The sequence below is a fragment of the Bos indicus genome, chromosome 3 (assembly GCF_029378745.1).
Source record: "Bos indicus isolate NIAB-ARS_2022 breed Sahiwal x Tharparkar chromosome 3, NIAB-ARS_B.indTharparkar_mat_pri_1.0, whole genome shotgun sequence".
NCBI lineage: Eukaryota > Metazoa > Chordata > Mammalia > Artiodactyla > Bovidae > Bos > Bos indicus.
The window spans coordinates 83,284,303-83,300,611 of NC_091762.1; the positions used below are offsets into that span (position 1 = coordinate 83,284,303).

The 16,309-nt window shown below is 36.7% G+C and overlaps 1 protein-coding gene across 9 annotated transcripts in view; it reads left to right on the forward strand.

Moving 5' to 3' along the window:
* DOCK7 (dedicator of cytokinesis 7) overlaps positions 1–16,309 on the forward strand; it is a 209,569-nt gene that overhangs the window by 102,728 nt on the left and 90,532 nt on the right. For 7 of the 9 annotated variants that reach the window (XR_011565855.1, XR_011565854.1, XM_070786435.1 and 4 more), the window contains 4 exons: positions 2,019–2,250; positions 4,836–5,000; positions 6,706–6,875; positions 15,953–16,045. Coding sequence is in view for 7 of the 9 variants with exons in the window: in XM_070786435.1 (XP_070642536.1) it covers positions 2,019–2,250; positions 4,836–5,000; positions 6,706–6,875; positions 15,953–16,045 (660 nt within the window). In the remaining 2 variants the exon portion in view is untranslated. The remainder of the gene's footprint in view (positions 1–2,018; positions 2,251–4,835; positions 5,001–6,705; positions 6,876–15,952; positions 16,046–16,309) is intronic. The other 2 variants (XM_070786433.1, XM_070786434.1) reach the window with 1 other exon arrangement.

Consider the following 16,309-nt stretch of genomic DNA (forward strand, 5'->3'; position numbering starts at 1 on the left):
ATTTGTATCTCTTTAAAATTGACCAAAATTTATATACAGAGTTCAATAGAATTATTTTTATTCATTTAAAACATATCAAATTAAAACAGTATTGGAAGAAACACAAGCTAGAATCAAGATTGCTGGGAGAAATATCAATAACCTCAGATATGCAGATGACACCACCCTTATGGCAGAAAGTGAAGAGGAACTAAAAGCCTCTTGATGAAGGTGAAGGTGGAGAGTGAAAAAGTTGGCTTAAAGCTCGACATTCACAAAACGAAGACCATGGCATCTGATCCCATCAGTTCACGGGAAATAGATGGGGAAACAGTGGAAACAGCGTCAGACTTTATTTTTCTGGGCTCCAAAATCACTGCAGATGGTGACTGCAGCCATGAAATTAAAAGACACCTACTCCTTGGAAGGAAAGTTATGACCAACCTAGATAGCATATTGAAAAGCAGAGACATTACTTTGCCAACAAAGGTCCGTCTAGTCAAGGCTTTGGTTTTACCTGTGGTCATGTATGGATGTGAGAGTTGGACTGTGAAGAAGGCTGAACGCCGAAGAATTGATGCTTTTGAACTGTGGTGTTGGAGAAGACTCTTGAGAGTCCCTTGGACTGCAAGGAGATCCAACCGGTCCATTCTGAAGGAGATCAGCCCTGGGATTTCTTTGGAAGGAATGATGCTAAAGCTGAAACTCCAGTCCTTTGGCCACCTCACGTGAAGAGTTGACTCATTGGAAAAGACTCTGATGCTGGGAGGGATTGGGGGCAGGAGGAGAAGGGGACGACAGAGGATGAGATGGCTGGATGGCATCACTGACTCGATGGACTGGAGTCTGGGTGAACTCCAGGAGTTGGTGATGGACAGGGAGGCCTGATGTGCTGTAATTCATGGGGTCGCAGGGTCGGACACGACTGAGCGACTGAACTGAACTGAAGATGATAAATGTAAAGCTGTTTAGCATTAGTGCCTTTTCTTAAAGTTTGTTTTCATTGTTAACTAACTAAAAGTCTCCCTGGAGTTTTAGTAGACTTTTTCTCACATCTCATTGGTCAAAATGATAGCATGTGGTCATCAAATAGATACGAATAAAGCTCGAAGAGCAGGCACATTTCTGCTTTAAATAAAGATTGTGGTTCTGTCAGCGCATAAAGAAGTTAGAGAATAGCAGTTAGGATTTAGTCAGGAGATGAAAACTGCCAATAATGGAATGGAGAAAATCTGTAAATAAATGTTAACTAGGTTAAAGGTGACTCACTCCATAAATGGGTTAAAAGAGAATCTGTAACAGAGAGCAGTTACAGAGTGATAAGGGAGGAAGGAACTTGGAAACCTAGAGGAAGATTTGAAGGGTGAGAGTCAGACCCCTGAAGAGGGACACCGCTGCCACAGTCACACTGCGCCTGCTGTGCTGTGTTGTGGAGGAGACTGGATAGAGGGACCTGCTGTGAAACTGGAGAGCCACCCCTGCTGCCCACGACCCTCGCCTCTGAGCCATAGCTTCGCGTCCACTCGCCGCCATCAGGAAAGCAAACAGGGAGAAGAAGACTCCCTTCCAACTCCTCAAGCCTGGCAAGACTGTTTCCCATACCCTCTGTTGTCAGAGCCTAACACAAGCCAGCTGACAAAGGACAAATGTAGTTTGAAGAGTCTAGGTCCAGGATTGCAAAATGTGGAAAAGATGGGCGGAGGGGTTGGATGGAGCTAAGAGGTAATAAATTAATAATTGACACAGGTAGGTTACTAACACACCTGCCATAATAATTGAGCTCTATAACAATAAGACAGACTCAACAACTGGAAAAAAATCCTGATATCAATAGATTTTTTTGTGTGTGTAATCAATAGTATTTGAAGCAGCTACATTATAATAACAGATGAGAATAGAATACTGTGTAATTGGAAACAATGTATATACTAATGTGTACTCTTTTGTGTTATCAATTAGTATGAGATACCAGAGGTCCATAGTTAGGAGTATTTACAAAGCTAAGATTGTTTAGTGCCTCTGTTCCTTCTTTGTTTTAGGATCCTTATCTCGATAAGTTTTTTGCTCTGGTAAATGCTCTGGATGAACACATGTTCCCAGTCCGAATTGGAGACATGCGAATCATGGAAAACAATTTAGAAAATGAATTGAAGAGCAGTATTTCAGCGTTGAATTCATCTCAGTTGGAACCAGTGGTCCGATTTCTTCATCTCCTGCTTGATAAACTGATACTTTTAGTTGTTAGACCTCCTGTCATTGCTGGCCAAATAGGTAATTTACTTATGTTTAGGGAATCATAAGATTTATCATTTGACATTTCTAACTTTTACAGAAATAATACATGATTCCTATTTGCTATCTCTGTAAGGACTGTGTTTCATTTGGGTGGGGGCTGGGGGGGAGGTTGTTACTTGTTTCTAATGCTGGAAAATAATAAGTTTCTTTGTTTCTTTAAAGTGTGCCATACACCTCTATTCAAATTATGAACACAAATATTTATTCACTCACCAAATATTTATTAGGCACTTAATATGTACTATACACTGATGGGCACTGACCAAGGCATGGTTCTTGATTTTATGGATCTCATAGACTAGTTAAGAAAACATGCAACAGATAAATCATTTATGTTTGTGTACAGGATTTGTAATCTATATTTTCACTCATTTGCAATCCTCTATATACTATAGCTGATATTTTCTTCAGTAACTCAAAATCTCTATCTTCTTTTTCTTGTGACTTGTTCTGGAAGGAAAAAGAATTATTCTTGTTTCCTGCCTTTTTCCCAAGATTTATTCTTTTACTTTTGCTAACAGTATCCACCCAAATCCTGCAAAGTAGTTGAGCTTGTAAGAAATTTCAGGTAACTTGTTATAGAAATTTTGAGTTAAGAGGTGGCACAAAGGAGAGGAGTATTCAGCTCCTTGAGATGTTTTTATGATGACTTGTGAGTAGAGGTAAATTTTAGGTTGAGCATTTAAAAATGAGTAAGAGTCTGACCGGTAAATAATTAGCCCCAGGAGACTAATTATATGTATAGTGTACAGGGGCTTCCCTTGTGGCTCAGCTGGTAAAAGAACCGCCTGCATTGTGGAAGACCTGGGTTCGATCTCTGGGTTGGGAAAATTCCCCTGGAGAAGGGAAAAGCTACCCTTTCCAGTATTCGGGCCTGAAAAATCCCCATGGATAGAGGAGCCTGGCGGGCTACAGTACATGGGGTCACAAAGAGTTGGGCACGACTGAGTGACTAAGCACAGCATACTTTATTTATATTGGTATGTGAAATCTTTACAACTCTAGATATAAGTATACATTTCATGATTTCATGAATAAAATCGTGAGCATATGCTTAAAAATTTGCCCAAGGATTCACACCTAAGCAACTGACTCCAAGTCCCACTCTTTCTTACTATTCTGAAGAAATGTTCACTGGTGAAATTAGCAAGAATAATTTTGGTCAAAGAGTCATATGCTTTGAGAATCTGTATAGAGGTACACAAGGGTTCAATTAGTGAAGCACGCTTATAAGTAAAAAATGAAGGTGAATAGATCATTTTTACTTAGGAGACAAGCACTGCTTCCTTTGGAAAGGAACTAAAAATTGTTTCAGATTCTAATACATTTATAGTAAGAACTTCAGGACTTTCATGCTTTATAAATTTCTAGTATGACATAAAAACAAGATTTGCTGAGAAGGGACTAAAGTGGACCTAGTTTTGAGAAGGATGGTTTGTAGCAGCTACAGTGTTGTGCTGTGCTTAGTCGCTTAGTCGTATCTGACTCTTTGCGACCCCATGGACTGCAGCCCTCCAGGCTCCTCTGTCCATGAGGATTCTCCAGGCAAGAATACTGGAATGAGTTGCCATACCCTCCTCCAAAATAGCTACGATAAGGAAAAGAAAAAGGAGTCAACCAGGAATACAGATAGGATTTCTAAAGCCTGCTTAGGTTTCTCTGTCTCTCTAGTCTCTGTCTCTCTAGTTTCTCTGTTTCTCCAGTCTCTCTTCTAGTACAGTATATGTAGATTAATCTTCCTAAATGACCACTCTGTCTGATTATTCCACTTTTAGGAAGACTTAATTGGCCTCATTATCTGTTCATAAATTCCTGTCTTGATGAAATAAATCATAAAATGTGAGGCTCTCTTGTTCAGAATAGCTGTTTAGGTTATCCATTTATTCACTGTGCTATCAGAATTTTCCAGTTTTTGCAAATTTCTTGTTATATACTGACTTGCATGGCTGAGTAGGTATTACTTAGCTTTGCATTTAATGTGCAGTGGTCTTACCTTATCCTGGTTTTCTACCCTTTTGTCCTTCCAATCCTTTTATAGATACTGTTTTCAGTTAAGTATCTTATGAGCTCTATTCATGTTAATATTTTCATAATCAACTTTTATTGTTAATTTTTATTTTTTAGGCAAAAGTAGTGTGCTTATTTTTAAGCAAAAGTAATGTGCTTAATATTTAGTTTCTCAGCGTCATCTTTAAAATGAGAAGTTACTTCTCAAAGGTTCTAACAAGATAGATTTTTTTCTTATCATGTACTTTGTATTGTTTTACAAAATGGTGGGTACCTGTTTGATGATTTTTTTTTTTTTGAGTAAGCAAAACCAGGTAATTTTCCTGTAAAATTAGTAAAATTATATTTTTCTCATTTTGTTGAGAGAAATATTTTTGTCCCAGTTAATGTAATATCATAAATAGATACCATAAAATTAATGTCAAATATCATCTTAAACACTTAATGTGTGTAGTCATTATACTTAATGTATACAGTGGAGGTAAAGCTTTGATGTTTTATAACTTACAGTCTAAAAATGTTAGTGCAAAAAATATTTTCTTCCTTCTTAAAAGTTAATCTAGGTCAAGCATCATTTGAAGCTATGGCATCAATTATAAATCGGCTTCACAAAAACTTGGAAGGAAATCATGACCAGCATGGCAGAAACTGCCTTCTTGCATCATATATCTATTATGTTTTTCGGTTGCCAAATACTTACCCTAATTCCCCATCACCAGGTATTTTATTCTTTTTTACTATGAAACTATCTTGCATAGATTATGTGTTTATTGTTTATAAGCAGGACTGAAATAATCTTGAAGTGCATAGTGTGATGCGTTTATTCAACAACAAACATTTGTTGAATGCCTGCTGAGTGCCATGGGCTATGCTAGCTACCGGAGTTAAAGGGATAAATAGGTTACATTTTAAAGCATCATTATTTGTACAGCTTCCTTTAATTTGAATTAGAGAGATCTTAGTTGAATTAATTTTTGGAAATGAACCTTGAAAATAACTTCTGTTTCTGGAAGCATTTCTCATTTCCTGTTAAGATAAATAGAATGTTATATTTGTCATTCAGAGTGTTATTGGACATTAAAGAAGAAATATGGTGGCCCAGTAGTTTCCTGATAACCTTGTGAAACCTGCAGTGATATAAAGGATAATCCTCTAGAAAAGTTCTAGTCTCTTCATGGTCAATAAAATAATATAGCCTTTCTGGATACCAGAGCCCAAAGTCGTCACTTACTTGTGTTTTATATGATATTGGTGGTAGTGGTGGTAGGGGGATATCTGAGTGTTTGAATCACCCTTTAGTCATTTAGTTAGTTGGTTAATGATTATGTTGTACATACTTTTCAACCTGTTCACATATTTGTCTGTAAGAGTCATCACTCATCACTAGTGAAAATGGTAAGTGCCCTTTTTCAGCTATTTTCAGTGTTAGCATAAATAATGATGACAAGAAATTCTGACATTCACTCGGAAAACTAGGTATAATAATTAAGTTATAGTGCATTTTATTAATTGTAAAAAGAGAACTGATTGACTTTCGTAATCTTGTTCATTGTTTCCTATCTTAATTTCTAAATTTGTCTCTGAGTATATAAGTGATTATGGACTATATGTAATGCTGATCCGTTTACTGTTTCATTTAGTACACTATTAGAATTTCACAGATTTTGCAAAATGTCTTTTTCACATGCTGACCTGAAGACTATAAATTACTTAGTTGACAAGTGTATGTCATTTGCCGATATGACACTTAGAAAGATTTCATTAAATAAGAAATGAAGTTACATTTGTTGGGTACTTTATATTTATAGATCCTGGTTGAATGATGGTATCAGGCTTGATTTCAGACAGAAAAGGGGTTCTTTGCTTTTTTTGTATAACTTGGGCTCTTAGGAGAATTATATTTATTTATGTATGTATGTTATAAAGATGCTATTTTGTTATAGTTAAAATTATCACTGATGAAGATAGAGATATAGCCATAGCTTCATTGAAGAGATACTGATGGTAAATTGGGTCTCCCTCTTCGTGACTTTGTATCAAGGGGCAGAGCAGGAGGGGGTGGGAAAAAAGGAAAAGATGTTAGCTGGAGCACTTTGGGTCCTAGATACCCTCATATATAAGTGAAATGATGTTTGTATATGTTTCTTATTACTGTTGTTTTTTATTCTATATGTAATACAAAATGTAGAAACATTGAAGAGATAATGGTTGTATTTATAATTCACAGGGTTTTGTCAGCTGCTGTAAAAAATTTATCTTTGTATAGCTCTCATGAGGTCTGGAGTGTTTTCTTGTTTCTACTATTTTCATTTAGAAATAAAAGCAATTTATTATCTTTATGGAATTTTATAAAGTGGAAGAGACTTTTTCAGGTCCTTTCCCGATTAACTGTTTAATTATGTGCTATTTTATATACAACTCTAGGTCCTGGGGGTTTGGGAGGATCAGTGCATTATGCCACAATGGCTAGATCTGCTGTGAGACCTGCAAGCCTTAATTTAAATCGTTCTCGGAGCCTTAGTAATAGTAATCCAGATATATCTGGAACTCCCACGTCCCCAGATGATGAAGTACGGTCAATCATCAGCAGTAAGGTAAACTGAAGATATACATCTATAGATTTGGTTTTCAGTTCATGAACAAATGAGAAATATCCAGTTGTTTTACTTTATTCTTAAAATGTATCTGAGTTAGTAGTAAGAATTTTAAAATATATTTGAATTAGTAATAAATGTTATGTTTCTCTTCTATCAGTGAACACATAAGTGATGTTTCTATTAATGTGCTTGCTATTACAAACTCGTTTGTGCACTATGCTTAAGAAAATCTGCCAAATTCAAAATTTGTCCGGAATGACTAGTCACATACAACTCATTGTCTGTCTGATCATCATGTGAAAATGGTTATATTGGTGTTCTACAGGGCTAAGAGACTGTGACTACTGTCCAGTGGGACCATATTACTGACTTGAAATATGAGTCTCACTTCTCTAAAAATATAAAAAATAATGATTAACAATTAATTGGTAATAGAGCTATATTTCACATGGAAAACGCTATGTAAGGTGCTCCGGGATTAGAAAAATGTGATTTAGTTAATCATGGTTAATGATTATTCCAAACAACAAGGGAGAGGTCGGCCAGTATAAGGTCCAGCCATATTTTATTTAAGCATCCATCCTTATTACCTCCCCCTCACATATACTTAAGGAACAAGTAGTCATTGCCTTACTATAATTAAAGTACAAAAATAACTCAGTTTGAAAATTAAAGTGGAAAAAAGAGCTGTAAGATTGAGGCCAAGTAATCATATTATGTTGTGTTTTGACCAAACCATCTTAAGTAGATTTTTTGCTATTGGAAAGGAGGAAGACACCATTGTTAATAGAATCATAGCCAATTTTTCTTTGGCATTTAGTCTCTTGATTGGGATATGAGAAAGAATTAGTAAATGTTCTGCAGTCTTGTGTTTAACTCTTAGTCTGAGCTATAATAGACATTTTAAAAAAAGGATCTGAGCTTGTTTGTTATGTGAAATACTTGGATATTGACCAAACACATCAGAATTACTAAAATCTATTCATACAGTTATAGAAATTTGCATTCAGAAATTTCCAGTAAACTTTATTACTGCTCATTTTAAAGTGTCTTTTAAGTAACTTTACTTTCTCACAGACCAAAAATATATTTTTAAAGTAATTTCTGGTCTGTGAGAAAGTGAAAAGAATATTTTGTAGCTTTTTAATTTAAAAAATAAATGTGAATTTCAATAATTTAAAGATCCAAATAGATGTTACTCTAATTAAACAAACTTCCACTTTTTGTGTTGTACAGATGTATTTACATGAATCCTGCAGAGTAATAATTCCTAATTGCTAAAGAGAAAGCTTTTCTCCCCCTACATATCTTTCCATGTCTAGGAAAAGGTTTTTTATCTTTGTCTTCATTCTTGATCTTTTCTCACTGTAATAGAAGTAACACTTAGCATAATTTACTGTAAGTACAGTTCTTCAGTAGAATGAATTCCGTTTGTGAATTATAAGAGATTTTCCTGTTAAAGCGCTATGCTGTGCTATGCTATGCTAAGTCGCTTCAGTCGTGTCCGACTCTGTGCGACCCCATAGACGGCAGCCCACCAGGCTCCCCTGTCCCTGGGAGCATTCTCCAAGCAAGAATACTGGAGTGGGTTGCCATTTCCTTCTCCAATGCATGAAAGAGAAAAGTGAAAGTGAAGTCACTCAGTCGTGTCCAACTCTTAGCGACCCCATGGACTGCAGCCTACCAGGCTCCTCTGTCCACGGATTTTCCAGGCAAGAGTACTGGAGTGGGGTGCCATTGCCTTAGCGCTATAGATGCCATTTTCCTCAAGGTTCTACTTGTGAAACACCTTTTAATTTCTATAAGATTTAGCATAATTCTAGTGTTTTCCTTTAATATGATGTGTTAGATTATAACATCACGATTTAGAACAAAGATGTACATATATTGGAATGATTATTTGCCTTTTTTCAAGTGGTTCATAAAATGGGACATAATAATGATGTAAACTTGCTTCTGATATTGTGATATATGGAAACTTCTGAGAAAGCCATTATAAGATGAGACTTTTGTCTTATGACAGTATAGTGTTGTCCTAATCAAATTTTATTTAAATGTTTTTTCTGTGTTCTTTTTTTTATTGCAAAATTTTTGATAGCTACCTTCATTTTGGCCTACCCTTTAGTCATAATCCCTAATAATAATGGTGTATAACTTTTATCTCATTGGAAAATTATAAGGAATCTGAAGTTTATTTATACCTACTCTTCATTTATTCTGATTCTGTTGACTTGGAAATTCAAGAAATTCTTTAATGACTTTTGTCTTTCGTGCTGCCTTAGCCATGGTCGTACCCTTGGTCTTGTCATGACGAATAACTTTAATCCTCATAATCTCAATTTCATGCATCTTATTCTCTAATCATTAGCTCATATTTTTCTGTCTAGTACCCCAACTCCAACAATTACTCTGCACCTCCAGTCACTTGATGGTAAGATATTTTTACTGTACCTCACCCTGTTAATGTTCTTTCATCTAGTTTAGCCAGCCCTAAATTCCATGAGCAGTCATTATAATTATTACCTTTATAAACAGGCCTCAGTTCCCTTATCTTTCTCTCACTTCATTTTACTTGCTTAATCCAAACCTCAAACTGTAGTTGAATTTCGTTGACTGCCTATGCTGCTAAACATGACTTGAGAAATACCATGACTGGTCTTATGTGAAATTAAAGGCTCCCTTGAGGTTAAGAGAACCCTTAATGCTGTCAAGCAATTGTAGTATATTTCTTTATTCCATTTTTCTTTCCCATTGTCCCAGAAAAACGTTATGTGCTTTGTACCTCAGATCCTCTAACAGCTCCCCACCAGTCCTCACTTTATCTCCTACTTCATTAACAAAATTGAGGTCATTAGAGGAAAACTTTTTTAACCTTTGACCATCACATCTCCGTAACCACCACCATCTACTACTACCTACTACTAATATGTCTGTCATAGATGACCTGCCCATTTCTTTAAGCCCATTCCCTCTGTTTGTATACAACCTTCCATCCCCTTTCACCTACTCAGGATCCTCACTCCAACAGTGTTTATCCTCTCCTACACCTTCAGTTTCTCCCCATCTACTAAATCATCCCATCCACGTACAGGCATGCTATTATTTCTCCAGTTAAAATTTTTTTTTCTCTAGTATTTCTTCTTTACCATTGGTAAAGAAGTATAGCTTTACCAATGGTAAAGAAGTATAGCTTTACCATTGGTAAAGAAGTATAGCTTTACCAATGGTAAAGAAGTATAGCTTTACTTTAAAATTTTTTTTTCTCTAGTATTTCTTCTTTACCATTGGTAAAGAAGTATAGCTTTACCAATGGTAAAGAAGTATAGCTTTACCATTGGTAAAGAAGTATAGCTTTACCAATGGTAAAGAAGTATAGCTTTACCATTGGTAAAGAAGTATAGCTTTACCATTGGTAAAGAAGTATAGCTTTACCAATGGTAAAGAAGTATAGCTTCTTTACCATTTCTCTTCTACCTTTTATAGAATTACTTAAAAGAATTTTCTATACTTGCTGTCTTCAATTCATTTATTCTTGTTCTTTAACTCTCATTTGTTTGTTGTTGTTTAGTTGTTGAGTCATATCCAACCCTGCTCCGACCCCATGTACAGCAACCCACCAGGCTCCTCTCTCCATGCGACTTCCCAGGCAAGAATACTGGAGTGGGTTGCTATTTCCTTCCCTCAGGGGATCTTCCCCACACAGAGATAGAACTCATGTCAAGTGCAATGGCAGGTGGGTTCCTTACTACTGAGTCTCCAGGGAAGCCCTTAACTCTCATTACCCTACTTCAAACATATTTCTTTGATCTTCCACGCATCAGTTCAGTTCAGTCACTCAGTCATGTCCGACTCTTTGCGACCCCATGAATTGCAGCATACCAGGCCTCCCTGTCCATCACCAACTCCCGGAGTTCACTCAAACTCATGTCCATCGAGTTGGTGATGCCATCCAGCCATCTCATCCTTTGTTGTCCCCTTCTCCTCTTGCCCCCAATCCCTCCCAGCATCAGGGTCTTTTCAAATAAGTCAACACTTCACATCAGGTAGCCAAAGTATTGAAGTTTCAGCCTCAGCATCAGTCCTTCCAATGAACACGCAGGACCGATCTCCCTTAGGATGGACTGGTTGGATCTCCTTGCAGTCCAAGCGACTCTCAAGAGTCTTCTCCAACACCACAGTTCAAAAGCATCAATTCTTCGGTGCTCAGCTTTCTTCACAGTCCAACTCTCACATCCATACATGACCCCTGGAAAAGCCCTTTGAATGCTCTCAGGGCTCTCCAGGCACTCCATATTCTTAAATCTGATGGTTGAGCCTCAACACTTGACCTACTTTACCTTATGTGCATGTGTGCTCAGTTGCTCACATGTGTCTGACTCTGCGATCCCATGGTTGTAGCCTTCTAGGCTCTTCTGTCCATGGGATTTTCCAGGAGTGGAGTGGAGTGGATTGCCATTTTCTTCTGCAGGGGATTGAACCCGCATCTCCTGCATTGGCTGTGCTGTGTGTTGAGTCCTTCAGTTGTTTCTGACTTTTTGTGACCCCATGGACTGTAGCCTATCAGGCTGTTCTGTCCATGGGGATTCTCCAGGCAAGAATACTGGAGTGGGTTGCTGTGCCCTCCTCCAGGGATATTCCCGACCCAGGTCTTCTGCATTGCATGTGGTTTCTTGACCATCTGAGCCACCAGAGAAACCCATGAGTACTGGAGTGGTAGTCTATCCCTTCTCCAGAGGATCTTCCCAGCCCAGGAATTGAATTGGGGTCTCCTGCATTGCCGGCAGATTCTTTACTAGCTGAGCTACTAGGGAAGCCACTGAGCCACTATCTTACGGCAGCTTTGACACAGTAATTCTCCTTCCTTGTTGATTTATTCTATTTAATTGGTTTGTAGGGCACTACACTCTCTTGATTTCCCTCTGTACTTATTATACCTGCTTAATCTCCTTTGTAGATTTTTTTTTTTTCCTGATCTCTTAATTTGGAAGTGCCCCAGGTTTCTAGTCCTCTTGTCTTATTTTCCTTTCTCTCTTCACTCCCTGACTTGGTGATCTTATGAAGTCCAGTTGTTCTAAGTATCATTATATTGTGATAGTTAACAAAAATTACATTTCAGATCTCTCTCTAGAATTCTAAATCTCTCTCTGGAATTCTAAACTCAGCTGCATTTTTAAAACCCTTTTGTTCAGATTTGCATATGTTAAAAGTAGAGCCACTTCCTACCACCTCTAATACTACCATTTGGTCTGAATTACCATCATCTTAAAGATGGTTTCTGTGCTTTCAGCCTATACTCACTTCACACAGTAGCAGCCAGAATGCTGCTTTAAAAGCTTAAATCACAAACAAACAAAACATAAGTTGGATTATGTCATTTCTCTGAGCAAGATCCTATGACTAACTCCCCTACTTCCCTAAGTCTTTACACCGAGGACTGCCTTCTCCACGGGGTCTTCTCTGACCAGCTTATTTAAGTGTCTAAATGTGTCTTTCTCCTCAGCCTTGTGTCACGGATTTCTCATCCCTTACTCTGTTTCTTTGACTGATAACATTGTCTGCTTTTAATGTAGCAAATATAAATTAGTTACCTATTATGTTTATTTTCAGTGTTTATCTCCTTTGATTATAGAGTATAAGCTCATGAAGGCAGAGATATTTCTTCACTGATGTATCTAAAGTAGGTATAATGTCCAGCATATGGAAGGTGCTCAAAAGATCTTTATCCAATGAAAGAATGTTAGTAACCATTGAGTATCTCTACCAAGAGTAAACAACTTAAAAAAAATAAGTTATGCTTTTGTTTGCCTCCTTGCTAGCAAGATTAATTAAATGCTTAAACATTTTAAGAAATTTAGTTTTATGAATGTTTCAGTTAGACTTCATTTCCTAATACAAAATGTGAAGCTACTAAAATTAAAAAATACTATAAACAGGCTTTTGTTACTCTAGTGTCTATAAAACCATACTTTTGAGACTTTTCATAATTGTTTGACACAACTGATCTTTCTTTATCCTAGCAATGTTCTTTTAACAATCAGTTATGTTAATACTAATATATGGTTACATCAGGTTTGAACTTCATTGCTTTTAGTCAGTCAAATTCCAGAGCAATTTTACATTGATAATTAGTTTCTTTCTAATGTATTGTCTCCTACTTTTTCATTTAGTTTTCAAACATTGAGAACTTACTGTGTGCATAGCTTACTAAACCCACTACGCTGACGGTTTGTGGGTATAAAGCCAAATCTTTGTATTAAAACATGAGTATTGATGGCAAGTGAAATTGACTTGTTCAGGGAAGGAGCCTGTCTGCGTCTAAGGGACAAAACAATAAGATTACAGAGATTTGGCAAAAACAGAGCAAAAACACTTTCATGCACATGCACACACATTTGGTTAATCTCTTCTGCTACTGGAGATCCATAAATATAGTTACTATATTTGTAAATATCAGTGATGAATTTGTTTAACTGAAGGCTGTTCTATATAATTCTTAACTTTATGACATTTAAATTATGGAAATAATTTGCTTTACAAATAAATTGGCTACCAGTTTTCTTTAAATAGTTAGCTTTGACTGGATGTGATTATAACTGTTCAGAGTCTCAGTATTGTGAATATAATATATAATTAATGGTACAAACAGGGTTATTGTTTATTCTCACATTACGTATTCGTACATGTCTTAAAGGAAATTGTTAAGCAAGAGGTTAAAAAGTTAACTTGTGTACAACAAAGTTACTGGTTTTCTTTTTGTAGAAATTTGTGGTAGGGAGAGCACAGTTGTTTTTGTTATTAAAATAATATTAAAAACTTTGTTATTAAATAATATTAAAAATAATATTTTGTTATTTTTGTAGCATAGGTAGTGACATAATTTGAGAGACTGAAAGTTTTTGTTTTAATTTATCTGAAAAGCATACTGTGTGCTGATTTGCTTTTATTTGAAATAATATAATGAAGTTCTGAGAAGTCTCTATAGGGGTATTTTATTTTAAACAAACTTACTGATTAAATAATTCTATAGTATTTGAGTATTGCCCAATTTACTTTGCTAGGAAGCGTTAAAAACATTAGGGCAAGTTTTTATTAAAACTATTTTTTAAGAATTTTCTATATTTGAGGCATTACATTCAGTGATTTACTTCCATTATTTAATTTGATCTTTACAGTCTGAAGGAGACACATCATTATTCCTATTTTGTAGCTAAGAAACTGAAAAAGAGATTAGGTAATTTACCTTAGATTTTGCAATTAGTAAGCAGCAGAACCTGCATTTCAACTTTAACTCATCTTACACATTCAGTGTCAAAAATGAGGGGAAATAGGTAGTTACTGTATCATCATGTGAACTTCTCTGTATTTTTGGAAAAAAAATAGAGAAAAAAGGAGGGGAAATATTCTCCCTCTAAACATAAGCCTTTGAGAGCTAGTAGTTTGTCTTCCCTCCTCCCCGCTCCCCTCCCTTCCTCCCCTCTCTCTTTCCCTCCCTCTTCCTTCACTCTCCTCTTTCCTGCAATATCAGTGCATAGGCCTCACCTTCAGAGATTCTTATTTGACTGCTTAGAGGTAGGGCCCTGCACATGTGTTGTGGTGGTTGTCCTTAACCTTCCCAAGTGATACTAGTGTCTACATAGACTTGATTACCATTGTTTACTCTTTGTTTTCTTTTACCTGTCCTCTTTGGTGCTTTCTGTCTGGGCTCATACTCAGCCCTAATATTTTTACTTGGCTTCTCTTGTGTTGTCTCCAGCAGTCCTCTAAAAAATCTCTTATAACTTGTTCAGTTCCATTGGCAGATTTCCAGGGCCCAGCCCAGATTACTGAATCAGGATTGCTCGAGGGAGGGCCCAGAATCTGAATTTTACAATTCAAATAGATTGATCAGGTTTAAGAAACTGAATTAAAGCCCCAGTTCCCTTTTTGTTGTTCACTTAGTCATGTCCGACTCTGTGACCCCATGGACTGCAGCACTCCAGGCTTCTCCGTCCTTCACCATTTCCCAGAGTTTGCTCAAACTCATGTCCATTGAGTCGATGATGCCATCCAGTTCCCTTTACCTAGGGTCATAATAACCTCTTTCAGAGAAGATAGACATAATTCACTTGTGAAAGTGAAAGTGAAGTCCCTTAGTCGTGACTCTTTGCGACCTCACGGACTGACTGACTAGCCTACCAGGCTCCTCTATCCATGGGATTTTCCAGGCAAGAATACTGGAGTGGGTTGCCATTTCCTTCTCCAGGGGATCTTCCCGACCCAGGGATTGAACCCAGGTCTCTTGCATTGTAGGCAGACGCTTTACCGTCTGAGCCACCAGGGAAGTCACTTGTAGTCATACATATTAAAATTAACTTCAAATTGATGATAGTGATGATGAAGATGCAGATCTTACAGACAGCCCCAGCATAAGGTTTTTTCTTACAGTTTTTGTATAAAATACTAACTATGATTATGTTTACTTTCAACAAGCACAATAAGACTGAAGACAACTCAAAATCTACTATCATTTTTAGGAAGGAGCATATATTGGGCATCTTTTTTTCTTCCTTAATTTTTGCCTAATTTTTCTTATTGGTCCCTAAAAGAGAGTGAAAGAGGAGGCAAGTTCAAATATAATTACGGAGTATTGCTGCACAGACATTTTCAGTTGATGACAGATGGAGTAAAATTTAAAGTCTTTTAAACAAGAATGGAATGTTCTTCTTCTTTGATTTCTTTTAAACCTCAGTTAGGTTTAGAGGAAATTGTTTGCTGCTAGCTTGTATCATCTTTAAAGAGAGTTTGGGGGGGATGGTTGCTGTGGGAACTTTGTTGATAGTTAAAGTTGATCCTTTTATATAAAGAGAAATTACCATTAAATACTATGCTTAATTTTCATTGTGATTTTTAAAAAATTACCATGTAATAAGATGATTTTGATTAACTAATATTCTATAGATGCCTAAAAATTTTGGTTGCTTTAACAGTACTAATTAAAAACATGTTTGCATTGGAAAGTCTGGATTTCTTTAAGAATATAGCATGCCACATGTAATATTTCTTTCCTTTCCAACTGCTTTCTATTATATGCTTAGGGTTTAGATCGCTCCAATTCCTGGGTTAACACTGGTGGTCCAAAAGCTGCCCCATGGGGATCCAACCCCAGTCCAAGTGCAGAATCAACACAGGTGGTGTTTATGTTAGAGGTTTCTTTTTTGGCTGCTGATGTTTCCCTTTAGAACGTTACTTCTTAGTATATACTATGATTTCAGTGGCTTGCTTTTTAATCATTAAAAAGTGTGTTTTTTGTTTACTTAGCACATTTTCCAACTGCTATGCATGAATACCACCAATTGCACCAGTAATACTCTCCTTTCCTGTTTCCTGTCTCCTCCTTCCTTCGTTGTACACCCCATTGATGTTTCAGTGCCTGCTGCTTATGTAATTGATGG